General features: G+C 38.4%; 2 protein-coding genes across 2 annotated transcripts in view; one reads left to right on the forward strand and one right to left on the reverse strand.

The window, feature by feature from the left end:
- The first annotated feature begins 18,437 nt into the window (after positions 1-18,437).
- Positions 18,438-20,445, forward strand: LOC109400166 (probable cytochrome P450 313a4). Its single transcript, XM_062858440.1, has 5 exons — positions 18,438-18,871; positions 18,934-19,186; positions 19,324-19,450; positions 19,509-20,109; positions 20,172-20,445. Exons 1-5 carry the CDS (start codon positions 18,520-18,522, stop codon positions 20,330-20,332), a joined length of 1,494 nt encoding a protein of 497 aa, XP_062714424.1. The 5' UTR covers positions 18,438-18,519; the 3' UTR covers positions 20,333-20,445.
- Positions 20,446-20,795: 350 nt separating this feature from the next.
- The window catches only part of LOC109427099 (nuclear protein localization protein 4 homolog), a 116,185-nt gene continuing 113,418 nt past the window's right edge, over positions 20,796-23,562 (reverse strand). Inside the window, exons 8-11 of the mRNA XM_029872339.2 lie at positions 21,715-21,948; positions 21,461-21,645; positions 21,271-21,396; positions 20,796-21,201 (exon numbers count right to left, since the gene is read on the reverse strand). Coding sequence (XP_029728199.1) covers positions 21,195-21,201; positions 21,271-21,396; positions 21,461-21,645; positions 21,715-21,948 — 552 coding nt within the window. The 3' untranslated portion in view covers positions 20,796-21,194. The remainder of the gene's footprint in view (positions 21,202-21,270; positions 21,397-21,460; positions 21,646-21,714; positions 21,949-23,562) is intronic.

The raw sequence follows: 23,562 nt of genomic DNA on the forward strand, positions 1-23,562 counted from the left end.
GGTTTGTCATGGGATTTTTTTCAAGGAGTCATTCGGGCATTCAGAAATCTATTCGTGCATTTCTCCAGAGATTTCTTCGGGAATTCACCCACTTATTCATTATGCCTTTAGCAATTCCTCAGGAAATTCTTCGAGGGATTCCTCCAGGAGTTCATCAAAACATTCCTCAGGAAACTTCTCCTCCAAGGATTTCTGTGAACACTCCTTCGAGAATTCCTTTAGGGATCCCTTTGGAAATTCCACTAGAAATTTATTAGGAAACCCTTCCAGTGGTTTCATCGTGAATTTTTGCAGTAGTTTTTCCTCACGGAATTCCTCCAGAGGTTTCATCCGAAATGCTTCCATGGGTGGCATTTCTTCTGGAATTCATCCAAGGTGTTCTTCGCTTGCTCCTTCAAGCATTTTTTATTTTGGAATTTGCTCCATTGAGCACTTTGGGAATTTCTGTAGGGATTCCTTGGAATGTTTTTCCAAGTTCCTAGAAGAAATAATTAAATAATTCATACAGAGTAGACCTGTGCGCCGACTATATTTTGCTCGGCGGCGGCGTGAGGGCCCCCAGTAAACCACATATCGTATAAGTAGGTTCACGTCGAATCGCATTTCCTTGGATTTAAAATCATAATCGTTTAAAATGCTAAATCATGTAGCAACAACGATAACACAGTTTGTATATAAATTATTATTGCGATTTATTTATGATCGTTCAAATTGAAATTAAAATAAGTCATATATAACGCAATTCGTATTCGCTTTGAATGGTATCTACTGAACGGATATATAAAATATCGAACTAAATCACATTGACATAGTCATCCGACCCCCTTTCACCACCACTGGACCGCCACCATCGGATCGTCGCGTTTTTCTTATTACAATGCCAGTACTTACATTTATTTCTGTATCTACTGATGTTTCCATGCATCCCAAAAGCACTCACCATCCTATTCACTCTTTTAACCCTTCTTACACGCCTTCAATATAACTTAAACACTGGACGGACCATGTTTCCATTGAGCTGCTGACATCAATTTGAAATACTGTCGCGGTGCAAAACCATCACCCATCCGTCCCGATAATAACGGTGCGCAAATATTCCAAACAGTATTTACACCCGGTCAATCGATTGAACTTGTTCCGTATCCACACTAAACGTCTAAGAATGGAATTCCCGCTCCGGCACCAGAATCTCACTTTGCAAATAATGCTACCCAACCCATCTATCCCGGAGGATGTTTTTTTCACTAGCGCGAGGCGTTGTGCCGTGATTCGGGACACATCCAACGATTTCTTCCTTAGCCGGTGACCATCAAACGAAACACTGATTTGACCGCTGGCACTTCTTTCACTATAACGCAAGCACGTATGAATAATCCACAATAATAAGTTTGTTAATTTTTAACAATATTTTTCCGCGACGACGACGGCGACCGAGCGATGCGAACGTTGTAAACATTACTAGCTGTAAATAGTGCCGAATGGAATTCGCTACATGTTGTATAAACTGACAGATCCCAATATGATATATCAGAACAAATAAATATTAAACGGAATCGTAAGGACTTCGTAAGGAGATTTGCTACCCAGTCTTCATACCAGTATGTATGGGAAAGAGACAAAGCAGTATCACAGCAAGAAAGTTAAGTTTATATTGGCATAAATGCCAACATCATTTCAAGAGAAGTAGGTTGGTGCAGTGGTATAGTATCAGACTCATGATCTCGAGGTTCTGTGTTCGAGGCTGGTTTTCAACTTTTTTTTGGTCGATATTTTGAAACTTCGTATAACTAATCACAGAAAGTCCTTTTTGGCCGTTTAAATCGTTTGATTAAGATGTCGTATTTCTGATCATAGGAAATCGAAAACAGTCGCCTGAAGTATGTATATCGCCTCCACTTTGGTGCGTATATAGCAGTTTTGTGCACTTTATACGATTGATTTGGTTTCTATATGGTGATGCATATCGAAAATTATACAGTCCAAAATGTTAACTGGGCCATTTTTGACCGGCGGCGGCGGCGTCATCGGCGTGACGCCGGTGGCAGCTTTCGGCGGCGGCGGCGGCGGCGTGAATCGGCGTGGCCAAAATTTGATCATAATTTCAACATTGGCATTCAAAGCAAAGAAGTTGTCATTACGCTCTTGAATGGCTAAAATATAAACGACTCATAAGAAAGTGATCATTCTTCATAAATAATTCCAAAAGTCGCAGTGAAGAAACAGGGGTGTAAGCAGTAATAAATTATAAAAGTTCCATAAACAAATAAAAAAATGCATAAATAAATCAAAAGTTTCCATAAATAATTGATTTTTGAGCAATTAAAAAAGTCAAAAATGCAATGAATAAATCAACTGTTGCAATAAAAAAAGCCATTTTTCCCACCAAATAACTTCGAATTTTCCATAAATAAATTCGATATTTCCATAATAAATATGAAAATTCACAATAAAAAAATATCGAAAAACCAATAAATAATTCAAAAAGTGCAATAAATAAAAAAATAAATTATCAATAAATGTCAAAAAACGAGCAATAAACGTAAATGCATTTTGAGCCAAAAAATACACAGACCATGCGGCGAAGCCTCATAGAGGATTGAGGAACTGAGGCGGCAGAAGGCCGCCGAAGTTTCCGATATCCGATGCACCGCAACTGCATCGTTTCGGTTCTAGGCAAACCACAGATCCAAGAATTTGCCCGTTATAATGCAAACATAGATGTTATCCGTTGTTTAGGTCCGACGAGCGATAGCGAGTTCGGACAGCAAGCAATTGCTCGGTAAGTTTCAATCATAGTTAGGCAGGCTTTTCAGTCGTTACAATCATATAAGTGCGCACTGCATCATACATTCCTGCATTTGTTTTTCATGGGTAATTTAGTCATTTTTTATTGCATTTTTTTAATTATTTATTGCTGTTTTTGATATTTTTTATTGTGAATTTTCTAATTTTTTATGGAAAATTCGGATTTATTTATGGAAAATTCGAAGTTATTTTGTTATTGCAACAGTTGATTTATTCATTGCATTTTTGACTTTTTTAATTGCTCAAAAATCAATTATTTATGGAAACTTTTGATTTATTTATGCATTTTTTTATTTGTTTATAGAACTTTTGTAATTTATTACTGTTCACACCCCTGTTTCTTCACTGGGATTTTTCGAATTATTTATGGGAAATTTTGTATTTATTATGGAACGTTTAATTGTCTGCCCTCTTGAATTTTTAGTCTGAGCTTCCTCATGACCATTGATGACATAAACTATTACGTTAAAATGAATGAATGATTTTTTGCGACATTTTTTACTTATTCGTTTAATTGGAAGGCTCGGGCGCTACATCCCAAGAAACCATCCCAAGAAACAGAACTAGTTGAATAACAGTTTCTTAAACAAAAATTTGTTCCACTCCTGTACAGCTAAAATATTTGTTGGGATGAGCATAAATGAGTAGAAATCATGGTAGAAATAAATTGTACATTTACATTTTTGTTTTCACGTTGCTTCCATTTTTCTTAATTTTAAATACTATATTAGTTTGGGAAGCCGAAGTACTCGCGGCTGTTTCGAGGTTAGGGATAACAAATATTTATAATTGGAAACCCGATTGGAAAAGAATATTGAGACATTACCAGTACCTATCCTTAGTGTAATGAATGCTGCATTATTCCATTGCAAATGAAGGGCAATTAAATATTGATTTTGCCACAGTTTTCTGTTTTGTTTTCTCAGAATCTTCAGAGCTATCAAACTTAATAATAAAGTCTCACTGGGTCTCCAGTTAGTCTAGTGGTTAAGGCTATGGATCGCCAATCCGGAGACGGCGGGTTCGAATCCCGTTCCGGTCGGGAAAATTTTCTCGACTCCCTGGGCATAGTGTATCATTGTACTTGCCTCATAATATACAAATTCATGCAATGGCAGGCAAAGAATGCCCTTCAATTAATAACTGTGGAAGTGCTCAAAGAACACTAAGTTGAAGCGAGGCAGGCCAAGTCCCAGTGAGGACGTCGAGCCATAAAGAAGAAGAAGAAGAATAAAGTCTCACTATTTATACTAAGGAATCCCCGAATGATTTCAGGGATGAATCTCGGAATCCCTCGGGATCCTAGGAGGAGCCCGGAAGAAAGTCCTGAAGAACTTCATGAAGAAAATTCTGGACTAATCTGAAGAAACTTATGCAGGAATCTCCGGCGATTCAAGAATCTCTTTCAGAGATCTCTGCAGAAAATTCTGAAGAAGCACCTGATTGAAGTTTTGAGGAATTTTAGAAGGAACTCCAGGACGAATCGAAATAAATTCTAGGATTCCCCAAATGCATTCAAGCAGGAATCCTAACGGAATTACAGCAGGAATTTCCAAAGGAATTCCAGGAGGAATCCTCGACGGAATTCTAGCGGGAATTTCTAAACAATTTCAAAAAGGAATCTCCAAAGGATTTCAAGGAGGTATCAACGAAAAACGGAACTCTGAAGAAATTCCAGCAGAAATCCCTAAGAGAATACTAGGAGGAATACCCGAAAGAATTCCATGAGGAATCCTCGAAGGAATTTCAAGAGGAATCTCATTTGGTATTCCAGCAGGAAACTCCGAAGGAATTCTAGGAAGCATCCCTGGAGGAATTCTAAAACGAATCCCCGAAGAAATTCTAGGAGGAATCTCCGAAGAAATTATGAGAGGAATCATCATAGGATTTTCAAGATGGAATCCCGATGGAAATCCAGAAGGAATTCTCGACAAAATATCAGGAGAAATCTCCAAAGGATTTTTAGGAAGAATCCTCGAAGGTAGAACCCCTCAAAAGAAACCCCCGAAGGAATTCTAAAAGGAATCCCCGAATTTAATCTAGAAGGAATCCCCGAAGGAATTCCAATAGAAATCCCCGAAGGAATTGCAATAGAAATCCCCGACAGAATTCCAGGAGAAATTCTCGAAAGGAATTCTAGGAGAAATGGCCGAAGAAATTCAAGAAGAAAAACCCGAAGGAATTCCAGAAGGAGTGTATCCATGAGGATTTTATGAAAGATTGAAAGGAATTAAAGAAAATCTAAGAGGAATCACCAAAGGAATTCCATGAGGAAACCCTGAAGGAATTCCAGAAGGAATCCACGACGGAATATCAAGAGGAAGGAGAAATTCCTAAAGGAATTCTAGGAGAAATGGCCGAAGAAATTCAAGAAGAAAAACCCGAAGGAATTCCAGAAGGAGTGTATCCATGAGGATTTTATGAAAGATTGAAAGGAATTAAAGAAAATCTAAGAGGAATCACCAAAGGAATTCCATGAGGAAACCCTGAAGGAATTCCAGAAGGAATCCACGACGGAATATCAAGAGGAATCCACGAAAAAATCCCAGGATGAATTGATGAACGATGTCTGGGAGGAATCCCCAAAGCAATTCCAGGTTTTTTTTTAAAGAAATTCGAGAAGAAATCCTCAAAGTATTTCTAGGATGAACCATCGAAAAATATCCAGGAGGAATTCTCGAAGGAATTCCATGAGAAACCCCCTGAAATAATTCTAGGAGGAGTTCCTGTAGGAATTCCAAGAGGAAACCCCGAAAGAATTGCAGGAGAAATCTCAGAGGTGGAATCCCCGACGGAATATCAGGAGAAATCCCCAAAGAAATTTCAGGAGAAATCCCCGAAGGAACTTTTGAAAGAATTCCCGAATGAATTTAAGGAGGAATCTTCGAATAAATTCCAGGAGGAATCCTTGAAAGAATTCCAGGAGGAATCCCCGAAGGAGGTCCAGCAGGAATATCCAACGGGATTCCTGGAATAATTCCTGAAGGATTTCCTTGTGAAACCCCCGAAGACAAGAATCCCAGGGGAATCACTGATGCAAATCCAGGAAGAATCTCCGAAGGAATTCTAAGAGAAATCATCAAATAAATTCCAGGAGAAAACCTCGATGAAATTTCTGGAGAAATCCACGTTTAGGAGAAAGCAAGATATATAAATATCATATATAAATATACAGAGAAAGAATTTTAGGAGGGATCCATGAACGATGTCTTGGAGGAATACCCGAAGGAATTCTAAAAGGAATCCACAAAGGAATTCCAGGAGACATTCCAGAATGAAATCTAGGAGGAATCCCTAAATGAGGTGCAGATGAAATCGCTGGAGGAATTCCATGAGGAATCCAGGTGGAATCTCCGAAAGAATTCTAAGAGGAACCATCAAAGAAATTTGACGGAATATTAGAAGGAATCCCCGCAAGAAGACAGTCTACGAGGAAACCCCAAAAGAAAATCTAGGAAGAATCTCCGGAGGAATTCCAAGAGGAATCCCTGGAAGAATTCCAGGAAAAAGGCTGGAGGAATCCTCGAAGGAAGTCCGGGGGAACCCCCGAAGGAAATCTAGGAGAAATCCCCGAAGAAATTACAGGAGAAAGCCCTGCAGCGATTCTAGAGGAATGCTCGAAGGAATTCCGGTCACAGGATTTCCAGGCGGAATCCTACAAGGATTTTCAGCGGATCTTTCCGGGTAGGGGGAAGGATTTGCTGGAGGTATTCTCTAAAGAATTCTAGAAGGAAATCCTTGAGGAATTCTTGTAGAAACTCCATGAAAGATCCCTCAAGAATATGCTGGAGATATGCCTGATTATAATCCTAAGGGAATTATTGAAGGATCTCCTACAAGATTCCCTGAAGGAACTGCTGCAGGAATTCCTGAACGAGCTTCTGGAGAAATCTCTGATCTAACTCCTGAAAACATCCATGAGTCATCCTGAAATAATCTCAATTTCAATCTACAATCTGAAACAACCCCAGCAGCGACACCTGGAAGAACTTCTGGAAGAATTCCTAAAGGAACTTCTTGAACAATCCCCTAAGGTTATCCTGAAGAAATCTTGAAAGGAACTCTTATATAGGAATCGCTGAATAAACTTCTGCGGTAATCCCTGAGTTCTCCTGGTGGTATTCTTGGATCTTCGTATAAGATTCTCTGAAAGAACTTCTGTAATGATTCCTGAAGGAACTTCTGAAGTACTCCCTAAAGAAATTCAGCAGAAAAGAACTGCTGTAGGAATCTCTAATTGTACTTCAGAAGGAATCCCTGCAGAAACTCCTAGACTAATTTCTAAAGACCTCCTGCAGGAATTCCTGAAGAAACTTCTCGCGGAATACTTGATGGATGGTGGTATTTATGAATCCTCCTGAGAGAATATTTAAAGGGTCTTCTGGAAGGATAGCTTAGGGAACTTCTAAAGGAATTCCATATGAGCACTTGGAGGCATCCCTGAATCCTCTTGGAGCTATTAGGGAGACCATTGAGCGAACTCCTGGAGAGATCACCGAAGGAATTTCTGGAGCAATCCTTGAAAAACTCCTGAAAGAATCTCTGCAATTTTTTCTTGAGGCATGCCGAAGTAATTTCAAGAGGAATCCCCTAAAGAACTTCAGGAGGGATTATTGAACAAATTACAGGAACTTCTGATGGATCTCCTGTCGATATCATCCTGAGATTTTCTGAAAAAAAAAGATCCTGGAAGCATCTCTGAAAATCCCAGGTGGATCTCCAGGAGGCATCACTGAATCCTTCTAGAAGATTCTAGAGAGATGTGAATGTGTGTTCTAAAAGTTGAGAAATCAGTTATTGTAATCAAAATCTTATCATAGTGATCGTGAGATTTTTTTTTTCTCAACTTTATTTAAACTTAATTTTGTTCGTGCACTGGTCACCGGCGCGAAAAATGAAAATTGGCGGCGTGACTAACAGCGGCGTATGGCGCGCCGCCGATAGCTCAGTCGGCGTCGGCGTGGGACAAAAAGTGTCGGCGGCGGCGGCGTGGCGCGGCGGCGCACAGGTCTAATACAGAGATTCTTCCAGATATTCGGAAATTTCTTCAGAAGTTCAGCCAAAGAATTCTTTGGGATTTTTTCGGAGATCGCTTTGAAAATGTATCCAAATATTCCTTCGAAGATTCATTCTCCAGCAACACCTTTACTAACAGAAATTTTATATCTTTCAAAAGAAGAATATTAAAGATGTTGACAGTCCAAGGCTTGTGCAGTCTCTGCTGTGTGGTCCAATCACCACCCGTATTTAAACTTAGGTAGACATAATGAATCGTATCTAGACATTTAGGTACTGTCATGAAAAGTATTTCATGTAGGTAGATATCCTATGCACACAACCATTAGGTAGACACTACAAGAAATTGAAGTACAGCTGTAATTCACGGATGAGTACCCGAACAGGAGAAAATAGCTGAAGAATACCAAACTCAGGTATGGCAAACCGAATACCTACAACCTGAAGGAGGTATTAAGAAGCCCTGCTTAAGAGGCAAAATACCTAAAATGTGTTTCTGTTTTCGTTTTAGAGAGCGAGTAATGACGCTTAAACCAAGGCTTCCCACCCAGGACATGAGGAGAGAATTCCCATGTCCCATCCCAGGAGAAAAAGCTTTAATAGAGTGTCCATTATTTTCTTAGCAATGTAACTCCCAACGTTTCTAATTGCACATCTAGGGTATCGGGATGCTTCGTTGACTATGCCCTCGTTCGGCCTATCTTAACGTTAACCAAAAACTCAAACAAACACGCCGAACTGGATATCGGAAAAGCTTTGCGCCAAACACCTGTAACATTTCGTTTCAATTTTAGCACTTTGGAGTATTAAAATTGTATGAAAATGTCACTTTGTTTAGCTTTTGTAGACGCCATGATTCTTCGGCTTAGTGGGTAGTCTATACACATGATCATAAATGGCATGATTCTGGAATATTTCGAATTGCCTTTTCAATAACTGAACATTTGATGCGACGGTCAAAGATGTTATTTTGAATTTGTATGTTTGTTTTTAACGAATAATAACTATTTTACAAATTACATGTGGGCCGAATATTGAGGACATTTTTTTCACTATGTACCCAAATCTTGGCCCATCAGTAAAGTGACGTCAAAAACACCGATAAAGTGACGCCAACAACATTGCTTGCGTAAGAACCAGAAAGAACGAACTGAAAGATAGATTTTGTATGTGGTGACTGTAAAAATATAACACAATAATCGGGTTGCATTGTTTTCGTTACTAAAAAAGAAAGAATTTTAGTTTAAGTGATTTATTTATTTATTTTTATTTATTTTATTTGAAAATTTGGCTCCGAAAATATAATTTGAAAGTATGATTGGTGAACAAACAGAGATAATACCTCAGCAGAAATATTGAAAAAATGAGATAATAAGTGGTTCTAGTGCATGGAAAGCAATAGGCCAACGTTGTATCCACTAATAGGCCAATTTATGTACCATAGACCAACGTTGCATACCATCACATCGAATCTTTTTAACTTAGTTAAGTAAATTCTTGAATATTTACGTTAGTTTACTTCCAATTGATGAAACATGCATTGCCTAGAGTGCGTAATAGGGTCAACATATTATTTCTAGTGCTATTAATTCATGAGTTATGGTCAAAATTGTCAAGGCGGTTTGCAAATTAGGCCAAGGAATGATCCATATACCCAGGCCCGGATTTAAGGGGGGGCAATGGGGGCAATTGCCCCGGGCCCCCCGATTGAGGGGGCCCCCCAAGAATCCCGAAGCACTATATATATTTTCAGGGCTGTTACAAAACTGTTGATTTGGAAACCGCAAAATCCGCGCCAAGCCATTTGAAATCCGCGCCGAGGTCATCAAATCCGCGCCAGTACAAAAACATATGATTTTGATGACTCAAGCTCATAAAAAGCCTAAATTTTTCAATTTTTCGAGCATGCTTTTTGTTGCACTCCTGATGAAGATCATTTCTAATGTTAAAACCGATTTTAACTATGGTTAATCCATGCAACTTCCACATCAAGACATCAACCAAGAAATGTTGCAAACAGGTATTTTTTTTTTAAATTGGAATAAAAAGTTTCGAATAAATAGTTCTATGATTGTTGGCCAATCAGGGTGACTACTATTTTACGAGAATAGGATTTCCTGTTCCCTGAAACAGTTCCATAAATGGAATTTTTTTGAAATAATTATAATAACAACATAACAATCCTGCTATAAAATCTGTAGTAAGTCTCAGAAGATCGTTTGAGAGAACTGCAAGAAAATTTTCAGATTTTTTGTGAAGATACAAATTGCGTAATTGATTCTAGCGTTATCCATTGATTAAATAAATCACCAATACCAAAAGGAATAAAATCTAAGGGTGATATTTATTAGAAACATTTCATAAAAAATGTCAGGCAAATGTTCTCATCTTTGAGCAAAAGGTATGCAGAGAAGTATTGTTTATTAGAAAATTAAGATAAGAGTTTCTGCCCATACCAAGACCTTGGAAATTCAGTAAATATTTCAGCAAGAATATCTTGCATAGGATTCCAAAAGCTTCATAATTTCATGTAAAAAAAAATCCTCCACAATTCTACCAAGAAACCCTTTATTAACTGTGCTTGCTACTCCCCTCTCAACGAATGCTCCGATTGGAAATCAAAGATTAATTTTACCGTGACAACAGAAGTTTATTTTTAGGATAATTCTACCAGAGTTTTTAACAAAAATCGATTCGACAAAAGATCTACAAGCAACAGAGTCAACTACAAAATTCTTCTAATTCAATCAAAAGTTTATCCAGTGAGAAAGTTTATCCAAAATTTGCAAATTCCATAAAAAACAGATTTCAGAATTACCAAGAAACTCTAGGAATTCATGCAGAAATCTTGCCATGATTCAGTGTTTTTCGAACCTCAGACATTACTATAGACTGTTTCAGAAATTAAAAATACACTAACGATTAACTGCCATTTCAATTTGAGCATAATATCCAAAAAAGTTTCTTCTAGATCTTATAGTAAACATGCTAACAAAGCAAATAATACCAATTTTGTTGATGTTTCTGGTAAAAGTTAAAAAATAGGGCTCTTTAAACTAGATGATTAAAATTTGAAGTTGCACAAAGTGGTCAAAAATATAGCATAGTAGAAAAGAAAAAAACCTCACCGATAAAATATTTAATTTTCAAACACAATAAAAATGACTGTATCGATAATAAAAGATATTTCTCCATTGGTAAGAGTAATTTTTACTGGAATATTTGATCAAGAACCGCCATTACGGGCCTTCTCAATACAATTTTTTTTGTTTAAAATTTCTCATCAACACCAGTAGCAACAAACGTTAAGCAAACGAATGTCTTAATTACTGTTTAGTGCATTCGTTTTTATAGTATGACAAGCTTTGCCATCTGAAGAATCGAATGAGCTGAAAAAATAAGTTTGTTTAGATTAAATGCGTTCAGGAAAGCTAAGAAACTGTGTGATAGTTCTTATGTTCCGTAGAAAACCTTAAAAAATAAGAAACTTGATCTCTGAAAAAATGTTGTGGGAATGCCTTTATCAATTTTTCCCAAATTTTGATCAAGGCATTACTTAGACAACTTGTTGAGAAAGCGAATGTGATGAAAATTTAGATAATTTTTGGTATTTAGTGATAAATAATGTTGAAATCATGAGAAAACACCTTTGTGCAAATGCAAATTTAAAAAAATAAGTTATTTGTTAGAGAACTCGACTGTTCTTTAAAATAGCAAGACAATTGAAAGGAAATATAAAAATATGGTGTACAATGTGCTATTCTCTGAAACAAGTTGGTAAAAATCATTAGAACAGTTCATTTAATTGAATAAACAAAGTGTATTTATAATTTCTGAAACAGTCTATAAATAAGTTCCGTCCAAAAAATTCTATCCAAGAATTTAGCCGGGTTAAGACAGAAATGACTTCAAGAAGTTGACTACGAAATTCAGAAGAGGAACTTCTCTGTTTTCAAAAATTGAACGTTTAGTGCAGTGCAACTTATTTCAAGACCAACAATTGAAAAGGCCACAACAACATTTTGTAAACAAACATGTTTCTATCGACTTTAGGCCTTTTGAACTCCACCCACACACCTCACCACCACCAACAGAAAGCGCAAACAACAAGCTTTCTGATAGTGGTGGTGAGATGCGTGGGTGGATCTCAGAAGGCCTCAAGTCGACAGAAACATGTTTGTTTACGCAATGTTGATGTGGCCTTTTCAATTGTTGGTCTTGATTTAGCGCTCCAAGCTAGCGACTAGTAACATTATTTTTACTCAATCACAAAATTCATAACTCCAATATGGAAATGTTCTTTATTTATTCTGATTGTGTTGTGCTACATGTCTACATATTTGATGTAAGTGCATTTGAAAACCATTTCCGCAAAAACCGCGTCGAAATTATCAAAAACGCGCCAAATCCGCGCGAAACGCAAAAACCGCGAAAAACGCAAAATCCGCGCCACCTGTAACAGCCCTGTATTTTGTTCAACGAACTTATTTAAAATGCAGTTGTCTTAGAGTAGTTGTAATTGGGTTACCAAAAGTATCGAGATTATTTCATAATCTGAAATTTGACTTGAGAATAAATCGAAATCCTAAACCTCATGATTTTTGGTGCATTGGCATTATTTTAAAAGTGGATTTACAATTTTTATGGGATATTTTGTTTTTCGATATAAGCTGCCATTCTTAAACCATTAAACTGTTTTGTCAATTTATTCATCAATGCAAAACAATTTTGTCCATCCCATTGAAATTAAACAAACAACAACTAAACGATTCAATTGTTTCCCCAGAGAGGTATACAGTATTTATCAATTGGATATAAAGATGTTTCTTGTTAATTTTGGTGTACACGAGTTACTCTAAGACCTCTTGAAAGTTTTTATTGAGTTCTTGTTCTGCAGAACAATTAAAAACGTTTCTTAACAAAACCAAAAATTACATTTTTCAGAGTAAATTAAACTATTTGTGCATCAATAGAAATGTCATTTCATTGATAGTTTAACAATTCAATCACTTATTTGACAATGGTTGTGCATGCATCTGTTGATTATACGATTACATTCATAGGCGCCAACTTAGGGGGGGCAAGCATGGTTTCGCCCCCCCAATATTTGACGATTTTTCGATTTTCCCATACAAAAAATCAGAAAAATCAGGTCTTGCCCCCCCAATAATTTGACCAAGTTGGCGCGTCTGATTACATTCTGAAAACACCTGCTCAATACCCATCTGCCTCAGTTCGTTGAGGACAGATGTTTTTATGGGAAAGATATGATAATTATTCCAGGAGATGCTTAGGAAATTCAATCAATTTTGGAAACCTAGCTTCCAAAAACATCTTGGAGCAGTGGTATTACATATCTATATTTTAGGTTTCATCGACGTTTTCGAGAATTTATTGCTACAGTTGCCCCCTTTAGACCTAACTTTTTTCAGTCTAAGTCTTGAAGTATTCGTAAAATATTGCAATCGCAAAAAACAGAAAAAAATAAAAAATACGAATAACACATCATTGACAAAACATTAATATATGGTTTACACCTTTAAAATCTTGCTTTTGGGGGCCTACTCTATAAAGTTTGCCCCGGGCCCCCGAAGCCTAAATCCGGCACTGCATATACCCTATATCACACTATACGGAACGGCTGACGAGATGTCGCCGTTCTACTAGCCGTTCTATGTTTACTTCAATTGGGTTTTTAAATTAAGAAAAATGTATCAATTTTTTGATTTTATACGGAAGAGCACCTTTTTCTGAGCCACTGATTTTTTACAGATTTTTAGAACTTTATTTTGGTACCTAAAATCAGATTCAAAGAGATTTTTTGAAATCAACTTTTGACAGCTGGGTAACTGTTTGACAGCTCCACCCAGTACAAAACGCGACGAGGGGTGATTCGACAAATCGCTCCCATACAAATTTCAAATTGATTTTTAAATAGGTGCCCGGGCACAAAAATTCATGAAAATTTGGATTTCGGCTCAGTTTTGCATGCAGATTCAGAATATGGAATTATCTCAACACCGCTAAAGAAGCCAATTGTATTACATGACGCGTATTGAAAATTGTTTCTCAACGTGTAGATTTAAAATTTTCGCTATACTGTTTTCTTTTCCTTTCCTAATCCGAAATAAGGGCTTGATTCTATACAAATATGATCATAGCTTACCGAGTTCAAAAATGCTGTAAACTAGTGTTAACGTACCGGCATGAGATCACTAATCGATAATAATCACTTTTTCATAAGCCTCCAATCGTTTTGCGGTCTTCGAAAATAATGATTCATGAATGAATTTTCCTGCAAAGAGCGTTGATCGATTTGAATTAAAGAGACATGAGGCGACCTGTGGGAGTTTGTTTCTGTAAGTGTAAAATTTCCCATAGTAAATCCTACGCAAACTTTGAACCGCTTGCGCTAAATAATAGTTTTACCGATCGCGTTGAAAGTTTGCACTGATCATATGGGACCTAGATGCAATCGGAATAGTCGACTGGAGCGAGTATTTATTTAATTTTCATACAAGCGTGTCCCATGCTCATGTACATAGATTTCAATTGATTTTATAATAGATTCATGTTCGTGTACCTGTGGCACGTACGTCCATAGAACACCAAGCTGAGAAGCACAGGCTGTGTTTCTGTTGGAACCTAGCGCCAGATAGAATAAGAAGAGTCCATGTTATAATTTGAGTCAGTTTATCTAAAATAAAATCTTCGTCTCGAGCAGGAAGCGATTGTGATTCCAACGTCGTTTAACATTGAATGAACTTAGAGAGTTAATCGATTGAAAGTTTGTTGTGTGATGCATGTATGTCTCTGGTGGAAGTATTGTACCGATCTAGCCTTACTGCATTGACCCAAATATAATTATCATGGATGTCATTACCTGAGCTGCTCAAACGCGATCGGTGTTAATGGCTTAGAATTGTCAAGCACAGTGCGGTGTGTAAGACATTTTCTTGAAACAGATTACAGTTTTTGTCTATTGATAATACATACCCCGGTACATACTAGCCTGAGTGATACTACTGAACGGCAGTATTACAACCCATTTAATTACGATTTCCCAGTTTGACCAGAGAAAATCAGCACCTTTTTAGATCAGTTGTAGTGCGAGAGTCGGTCGTAAAAGCTTTCGGTGCCATTCTGAGCCTGGCAGCTATCTGGTCCATAGAATAGAAGAATAGTCATCCGCTGACTATCGCTGTTGCAGAAGCATGGTATCCGAAAATGGATAACTTTTTCTAGGACATGATGGAAATACTAGAGAGTTTTGTGCCGATCTTCTTCAAAGACATGCTGCAGCGACAGGGCACCATTCCCACGGGCGAAACGATCAATGCTATGGAGTATCTATCGAGGTGCCAAATGGAAATAGTTTGCGCGATTACATTACATACATTTGTAAGCGCCACGATCATGCGTTAGTATCGGAGATTGATTCACGATTTCAAAGATACCTCAATGAACCGGGCGATGCTCATCAAACTCTAGAAGTAGGTATTTCGAAAAGCTGATGCGGTAAGCGCACGGTAATACAGCATGACCATGCTGAGGGTGACGGTTTCGATATCCGGTCGGTACAGGAACTTTTCGTAAAGGAATTTTCCTAGATTTCTTTCGGCATAGAGTATCTTCATGCCTTGGTGGCTTTGCCCTGGTTTATTTTTTTATCTGTATTAACGAGATTTTTAGCCCTAGCCTAGTCCATCTCGGGACCCACGCTTTACTTCCCTTCCAAAGGAAGAACTCACATCCCGTGAGTTTGTCGGAAAAGGGAGTCGATCTTAGGTCCTCGACGTGAAAGTCATGTGTTTTAACCATCACACCAGGCAGGGGCGGATCTAAGGGGGGGAAGGGGCGGTGAAGGTAGCGGGCCTCCAAATTTTGGGAGACCCCGACAAAAACTATTTTTGATTGCAATATCTTAATTTCATTTTTAATTTTGCTCAAACACTGTTCAAAAACAAAGAAAAACATGTCTGCTTTCCATAATCCGGACCTGACACCAGGTCTGGTTCACTTACCCTTATTGGAACCTTACGCTAAATAGTAGAAAAAGAAAAAGAATAACTATTTCGAAAAGCTGAGATTTCCAGCTCTCTAGGAATCATCGTTCTTATCAAATATTTCTGGCGTTCGCTTTAAATACGTCGAATCTGCATAGGAATCAAAACAAATTCACCAACTATTTGAAATTTGAGTTCGAAACTAATATTTTTACCATGAAAATTTATTAACTGTGTCGCAACTTCTCGTTGAACCTAAACGGAAACTTCTCACCTTGCTTGAGAGATCATACTTGGGACAAACTTCCCGCAATAATTGATCGCCCCTAGGAAGGAACGCACTTCAGAAACGTCCGTTGAAGCTGGCATCTACGATCAGCCATGACTAGAAATTCTCAAATCGAGTTAATTCGGTTTTTAGTGGATTTGTCCATAACGCGTAAACCAGTCTGCAAAAGTGACGCTTGCATTTGGCTCATCCGGAGCTAATATTCAGGAGCTAGAAAGTCTAGTATCTGATACAGTTGCTGATGCAGTTCGTGGTTTATTCACCGCCATTTAGTAGATGGTACGGAACACCTTCCGTTCGAAAATTCCAAGGGCACGTTGGCCCTCTGCTCGTATAGTTCATGCTCTGCGCCCATAAAGGACCACCGGTCTAATCTACGTTTTGTAAATGGTTAACTTCGTGTGACGGCGAACTTTGTTCGATTGTAAGGTTCTGAGGAGTCGAAAGTAAGCTCGATTTCCTGCCACAATGCGTCTCAGAATTTCTCTGATGTTATCGTTGTCGGTGGTTATATGTGAGCTCAAGCACATGAATTCCTCTTTTTCTTCTTCTTTATGGCTCGACGTCCCCACTGGGACTTGGCCTGCTTCGCTTCAACTTAGTGTTCTTTGAGCATTTCCACAGTTATTAATTGAAGGGCTTTCTTTGCCTGCCATTGCATGAATTTGTATATTGTGAGGCAAGTACAATGATATACTATGCCCAGGGAGTTGAGAAAATTTCCCCGACCGGAAAAGAAATCGAACTCGCCGTCTCCGGATTGGCGATCCACAGCCTTAACAACTAGGCTTACTGGAGACCCGCCTTGATTTCATTTCAAATTAAGAAATTGCGCGCTGGTTATATGGAATCAACCCATTAAACTACCACGCGTCTCCTACTCTTTCCTTTGTTGCAGGAAAGAGTTCAATGGAGCCCCATGGTATTTCACAACAAATTAAAGTGGGAAATGCCAGCGGGCGTTCTGCCTCACCCAAAAAGCGTTTTGCCTTCTCAAGTTTTCCGACACCTAAAAAGTGACACTGTTTGGAATTGTTTATTCGAATGGGAAATTTTGTTGACACGGGGGTCAAAAGATGAAGTCTCTTAGGTAAGGGAGTAAACTACTCTCCAAGGCCAAATACACTCCCAAAAACAGTATATGTTTTGAGGCTTATTACTACATATGCTTAAGCGGGGCGTTATGCCTCACTTTCCCTTACATTGCATTGTGATGCACAATTGACTGGACGCCGAATTTCATATAAAATGGCCGACTTTGAGAATCAGTAACTATGGTTTTCTTTAACGAATTGAGCTCAATTTTAGACACAAATTCTATGAGCAAATCTGCACCAAATCCATAAAATTCGCGAAAACCGTGAAATTTGCAAAATCCGCATCGTCATAACAACCCTGAATTTATAAATTCTCGCGCAACGCATAACTCCATTGTAGCGTATAAGGCTATGTCGGGATTCCGGAACAATAATCTCATGTATAGAACCTACTCATGTACATTAGATCTACACAATTCATATCGAATCACTCATCAGCTGCCTATAATAAAATAATAATTGCCTATCACCGTGTTCACACTAGTTAACAGCGTTTCTGAACTAAGAAAGCCGATGATTATTTTTAGTGTAGAATCATGCCCTGAACTCGAACACACAAATGGAAAAAAAACTGCAGTTTTTTTACATCCAGTCCCCCGCAAAATGAAATTTCAGATTTTCTAGTTTTACTTGAGATTACTTTTCCCATTTTTTAACGCAAATACGTTGGAGCATGAATATGACAGTCACAGAATTATGTAGATACGTTAACCGATTCTCAAGCCACATCGTGACACAGACACAATTCCATTTTTATTATATAGAAGATGAGGTACGCTGAGAAACAATCTTTCAAATGCATTTTTTTTTCAATTGAAAGCAATATCCTTCATGGGAATTTTGAAAGAACATTGTCTCATGAACTGACCAACACCAGACGACTTTCAACCATCTGACGCAAAAACTGTATTCAGATGACATGTTATAACATTCACATTCAATTTTCTATTCTCGTCAAAACGTTTGAAATTTGTCACTACAATGCAAGATATTTGAAATTTACTAAATTTTTAGCAGCTTTAACAGTGTAAAACTTAAAACCTTTCCTATTTAAATCTGTTCCGAGGCGTAATTTCGAAATAACCATATGTTTATACATCAAAAACATTGGTTCAAGATAGAAGCTCGTTTTATTTTGTAAACTAGTGTAATTAACGACGAAAGATAGTTGTCGCAAAATTACCTTGAACTGAGGAACTATAATCTGTTTAGTTATGATCTTCCAGTTAGATCAGAGCAAATCAGCACCTTTCAGTGGATCAGTTGTAGTGCGGTAGTCGATCGTGAAAGTTCTTTTTCTTTTAGAATGTGGATCGTAATATTAGGTTTTATTGCTATTTTGAGCCTGGCGGCTATCTGGTCCATAGTGCAGAAGAATAGTTATCCGAAAACTGTCGGTGTTGCAGAGCCATGGTATCCGTTGATTGGGAATGGATTGCTTTTTCTCGGACAGAATGACCTGAAGAAATTTCAGAATTTGGAAAAGATATTCTCTGCTGCACAAGAGGATTTGTTTCGATTGTATTTAGGTCCAAAAATAATTTTCTTCACGACTGATGTAAATATGGCTCAGAAAATCATGACCAATCCCATCTGCATGGAGAGACCATACATGTACGACTTTTTCAAACTCAATGAAGGATTGTTTGCGGCTAAATGTAATTATGATTTCAGTGAGAATGTTTGAATTCAGTGAAAGATTTTTACTATATTATGACAGTTCACCACTGGAAAGGTCAAAGGAAAGCGCTGAACCCTGCCTTCAACATGAAAATACTGGAGAGTTTCGTGCCGATCTTTTGTAACGCAACCAAGAATATGCTGCAGCGACTGGACGCCATTCCGGCGAGAGAAACGATCAACATCATGGAGTATCTGTCGAGGTGCACGTTGGAAATGACTTGTGCGACAACGTTCGAGTTCGATGTGAACGATTTTCCCAAAGTCGATGAATTGTTAGATTACATGGAAAGGTAAATATGACTGATATGTGATGATTGAAACATCTTCGTTGAGAGTGTGAAGTAGCTTGACTCCGAGTCATCGTTTCGGTCGTTCCAATGGTTAATTAATTGGCGCTACTGAAACGAATTTGTTTGAAATTTTTTAGGTTTTTCTACTATGGAGCCAAAAGAATGTTAAAATTCCAATACCACCAAGACTTCATCTATCGCTGGACTCAAGACTACCGGGAACAAACAAGTGTGCGTAAATTTTTGGATGCATATGGAGTACAGGTATTTATACCACAAGAAATCACAAACCACCAATGCAGATCATAACATTTCATTCTAGCTCTATAATAATGCGCACGAGAGGTACACTAAAGGATTACTAACAAATGATCAAACCGAGGACGATAATAACGAAGGTTTCCGAAAACCACAACTTTTTGTGAATCAAATTTTCACCAACACCTTGCGAAAGTTCGACCGAGAGGAAATTATCCATAACATATTCACGATAGTCGGCGCTGGGACGGACACCTCGGCCACTGAGGTATCCTACACATTGCTGCAGTTGGCTATGTATCCGGGCTATCAGCAAAAAGTGTACGAGGAAATCATGGACATTTTCCCGGAAACTGAACCACATATTACCCCGGAATCTCTTAAACGACTCCAGTACACGGAAATGGTATTGAACGAGTGTTTGCGATTGTATCCTGTAGCGCCGAACCTGTTGCGCGAAAACACTGAAGATATCACGCTTTGTGGAGCACGGATTCCCAAAGGGTCCATGTTTGGAATAAGTACCTACAGCATTCATCGGCGGAAGGACATATGGGGACCGGATGCCGACCGTTTCGACCCGGAGAGATTTTCACCAAAACGATCTGCTGGAAGGCATCCGTTTGCATTTTTGACGTTTAGTGGAGGATCCCGAAATTGCGTGGGTATGAAGGATGAGAAATTTATGTTACGAAGCTACATCTTTATAAAATGTGTCTAATTTCAGGTGCTCGTTATGCGATGATCAGTATGAAGATAATGCTGTTATATCTGCTGAAGAGGTACCGTTTCAAAACCAAAATACGAGAGGAAGACATGCGATTCCGTTTCGAAGCTGTATTACGCTTAGATGGAGGTCATTTAGTCCAGATTGAAAAACGCCAATAACATGAATACTATTTGAAAATGGTGTTGTTCAAATTGGGATGAAAAAGGGAAACAGGGAATTAGTATTTTGAACTTTAATGAAATGAAGCAAGCAAGGCAGCAACGCATTGATGTCATTGATTGTATTGAGCAAATTAACCTATTATGCAAAGTACGCTGAAACATGGTTTTATATTTTTGAAAACTTAGTAACTTGCTTACCTTCATCGGCTTGGGAGACCGCCCACCTTTTTTTGTCCTATCTACATCAACGCTCCACTTTCTTCTTGGGAAGCAAATAGCGCTGACGGCTACGGCTTTAACTCTTCGTATTTTAGATCGTAGTTATCTCATTTCTTCGTTTATGTAAATAACTTCTACCAGGTGTCATCTAGTTTCTCTGGGTGCGTGAGATGTTTCAGGCAATTCAAACTCATTGGGCAGTGATATCTACAAGCACGGCCAAAGTCTAACAAATGCTCACTTGCAGGCTTCAATCAGTTTTATATTGAGTTGGAAAATAAATATTTTCTTATCATTAAGAATTAAATTGATTAATATTACCCATCACTCCCAGTCGCTCATATCTTCCTGCTACTAGGAAAACTGCTCCAGCAAGCCGTTCGACAGCTTCCTGTGTTGCCGAAGTTTGTTCCGTTTACCAACATTACAGATGGCAAAACCAAATCAAAAATAGATCAATTCATTATGTGTTTATCGGATGCCATGTAACTTCACTGCACATGTTTCTTTGCTAAGCTGAAGAACTCAACCGTTTCCTTCGTTATAATTAATGTACAAACTTGCAATATCCAAAGTTGTTGTTGTTTGCTAAAAAAAATTTTATCCTTCGGCAGCCTTCAGTACGATCTATTCAGTAGATCTAGACTCTGTGAAAAACAGTACAGAGGAAGTTTAGATTTATTTCTTGAAAAATAAAAGAGAAAATCCTTACTTACCTGGGAAGATTACATATTTCGCACGTAGGCAGTTCCCGACTATTGATGAACGTACAGTGATTGCAGGTCCAATTCTGTTCCACCTCTCCGGCGGAAACGAACTCCACGTCGTTACTCATGCTAGAACTATAAAAAATAAAATTAAAATCATTGCAAAGACTTCAAGCTACCCAAACGGAAGAAAACCTACTCGTCATGATGTGAGCTGGCAGAGATAAGTTGCTCAAGGGTTCGCCATACTTCTTGGTTTTTCCACTCGTTGGCAGCTGCCTTATCCTTGGTACGGACAGCTTCCAGCAAGGGCCCCATTTGCGCTTTGATCGGGAGCATATCCATACGATACAGATAGAACAACAGATGGAAGTCCGACATGGCCTGAAGAAAGAAATATTTGCATCAGTGATCTAGATGAACCTCGTGCGTGAGAAATAGATAACCACCAACCTCCAAAAAGTCCATCGACCGGGACCGGGCGAGATAGTCGCTGAGGGCGGAAAAGTCCTGGATGTGACCGTCGATCATTCGATTCTCGACCGGGAAGTACTGGCTGACATCTTTCCGCTCGTGGAATGTAAACAGAGGAACCATCGGTGTCGATGCGGGCACATCCACCAGCAGGTACTCCACTGGCAGGGGCCGGCCCAGACGCTGAACTTCGTTGCCGTAGACGTCTTTTTCCTGGAAGGGAGCAAAAGAAATTGCACTGTTTTAGATATAGGATAGCCAGTCCATAAAAAAACGATATACTGCAACTCCGATCGTCGTGAAGCTTGGTGGGTTCGTAGTTGTTCGAAGATAATTAGACCTGTATTTTTTTATTTCGTCATTAGGGTGACCAAATTTCAGATAGGGTGGTCCTAAAAATCAAGGTTTTTTAAAACTACAAATTTTCAAAAAATCATAACTTTTGAAGCATTGACTGATTTTAAACTTCTTTTTTTTTTGTTTGAAAGTTATTGTAGTTTTAAGAAAAAAATACGATGAAGGGAGCAAATTTTGTTGTAGGTTAAACAATGTGCATTTTTAACGTTTTTTCTAATGTTTTCATAATCTCAGAACCAAAGGGGTACCCTGGTTTTATATTTTTATCAGAACATTTGGCGTAACTTATCGAAAAATGTATGTTTTTTAGTTTTTGAGACAGAAAGAAATTTTCGAAAAGATTAAAAAAATCCTATTTCAAATTCTGGAAGATTTTCTAGCGAATTGATTCAACTGAGTTCTACAGAATTTCTCGCCGAAATTTTGTTGACTCTGGATCTGGTGTTGACGTAGTTTATATTTTTTATTGGATCGGCGCCATATTTAAAGTTATTATTAATGCATCTCTTTTAGGCATATCATATGTAACTTTTGAAATTTTTGGTCCCCGTAACGTGGGTAGATCACCTTGGAATGGTGCGTTACATCGTAAGATCTACCACATGCAGGTTTATCATGTGATGCAGGACTTGTCGTAAGATACATAATCGTTGCAAGCGTATCACGAATAGCTTATTCAATACATTAGCGATCAAGATGGAAAAACAAATCAGATTAATTATACAGGAAGCTGCCTCAACATAATCAAATCATATTTTGTGCGCCTGCACCTTTACCAAACATATCTTTTGGAATTTACCCTCCAACTAACAACCTCCAAATTACCGTGACACCTTGGCCTGAGAGGACGTAGAGAAAGTACAAAGGTCCAATTCCTAATTAGAAAGCATACAATGAATATTTTATACAAATAACATCCTTTGATATGATGGTCGTTGGCGTAGCTAGAGGGGGGGGGGGGGGGGGGAGGCTGGGGGGTTTTCCTTAAAGACTCACTGGAACAATTACAGGAGGAATCCCTGGTGGAATTCCTGGAAGAATCCCTGGAGGAATCTCTAGAGGAATTCCTAGACGAATCCCTGTAGAAATTTTTAGAGGAATCCATGCAGGAATTCTCAGAGGAATCCTGGAAGAATTCCTAGAGGAATATTTGGAGAAATCCCTTGAGCAGTTCCCGGAGGAGTCCCTTGAGGAATTCCTGGAGGAATCCCAAGAAGAATTCCAGAAGAAATACAAAGTTCAATTTCTGAGGGAACTCCAGAAGGAGTTTCTGAGGAAATTTCAGTACTGAAGAAATTGCTGAAATTCCTGAGGAAATCCTGAAGTCCTTGATTAATTACTGGAGGAGTTTCTGAAGAAATCCCAAGAAGAGTTTTTGCAGGCATTTTTAAAATAATCCCGGAAGTTTTTTTCTGAAGAAATTATAGAAGGAAATCGCGGGTGATTCCCTGCAGGAATTCTTGGAGAAAT

This window comes from Aedes albopictus, chromosome 3, assembly GCF_035046485.1.
Source record: "Aedes albopictus strain Foshan chromosome 3, AalbF5, whole genome shotgun sequence".
NCBI lineage: Eukaryota > Metazoa > Arthropoda > Insecta > Diptera > Culicidae > Aedes > Aedes albopictus.

Bases quoted from the DNA above. Each gene is read 5' to 3' on its own strand.
- LOC109400166 (XM_062858440.1), top strand. From the start codon at position 18,520: ATGTGGATCGTAATATTAGGTTTTATTGCTATTTTGAGCCTGGCGGCT. The intron at 19,187-19,323 runs GTAAATATGACT...GAAATTTTTTAG, and splicing joins TTGTTAGATTACATGGAAAG to GTTTTTCTACTATGGAGCCA. The intron at 20,110-20,171 runs GTATGAAGGATG...GTCTAATTTCAG, and splicing joins AGGATCCCGAAATTGCGTGG to GTGCTCGTTATGCGATGATC.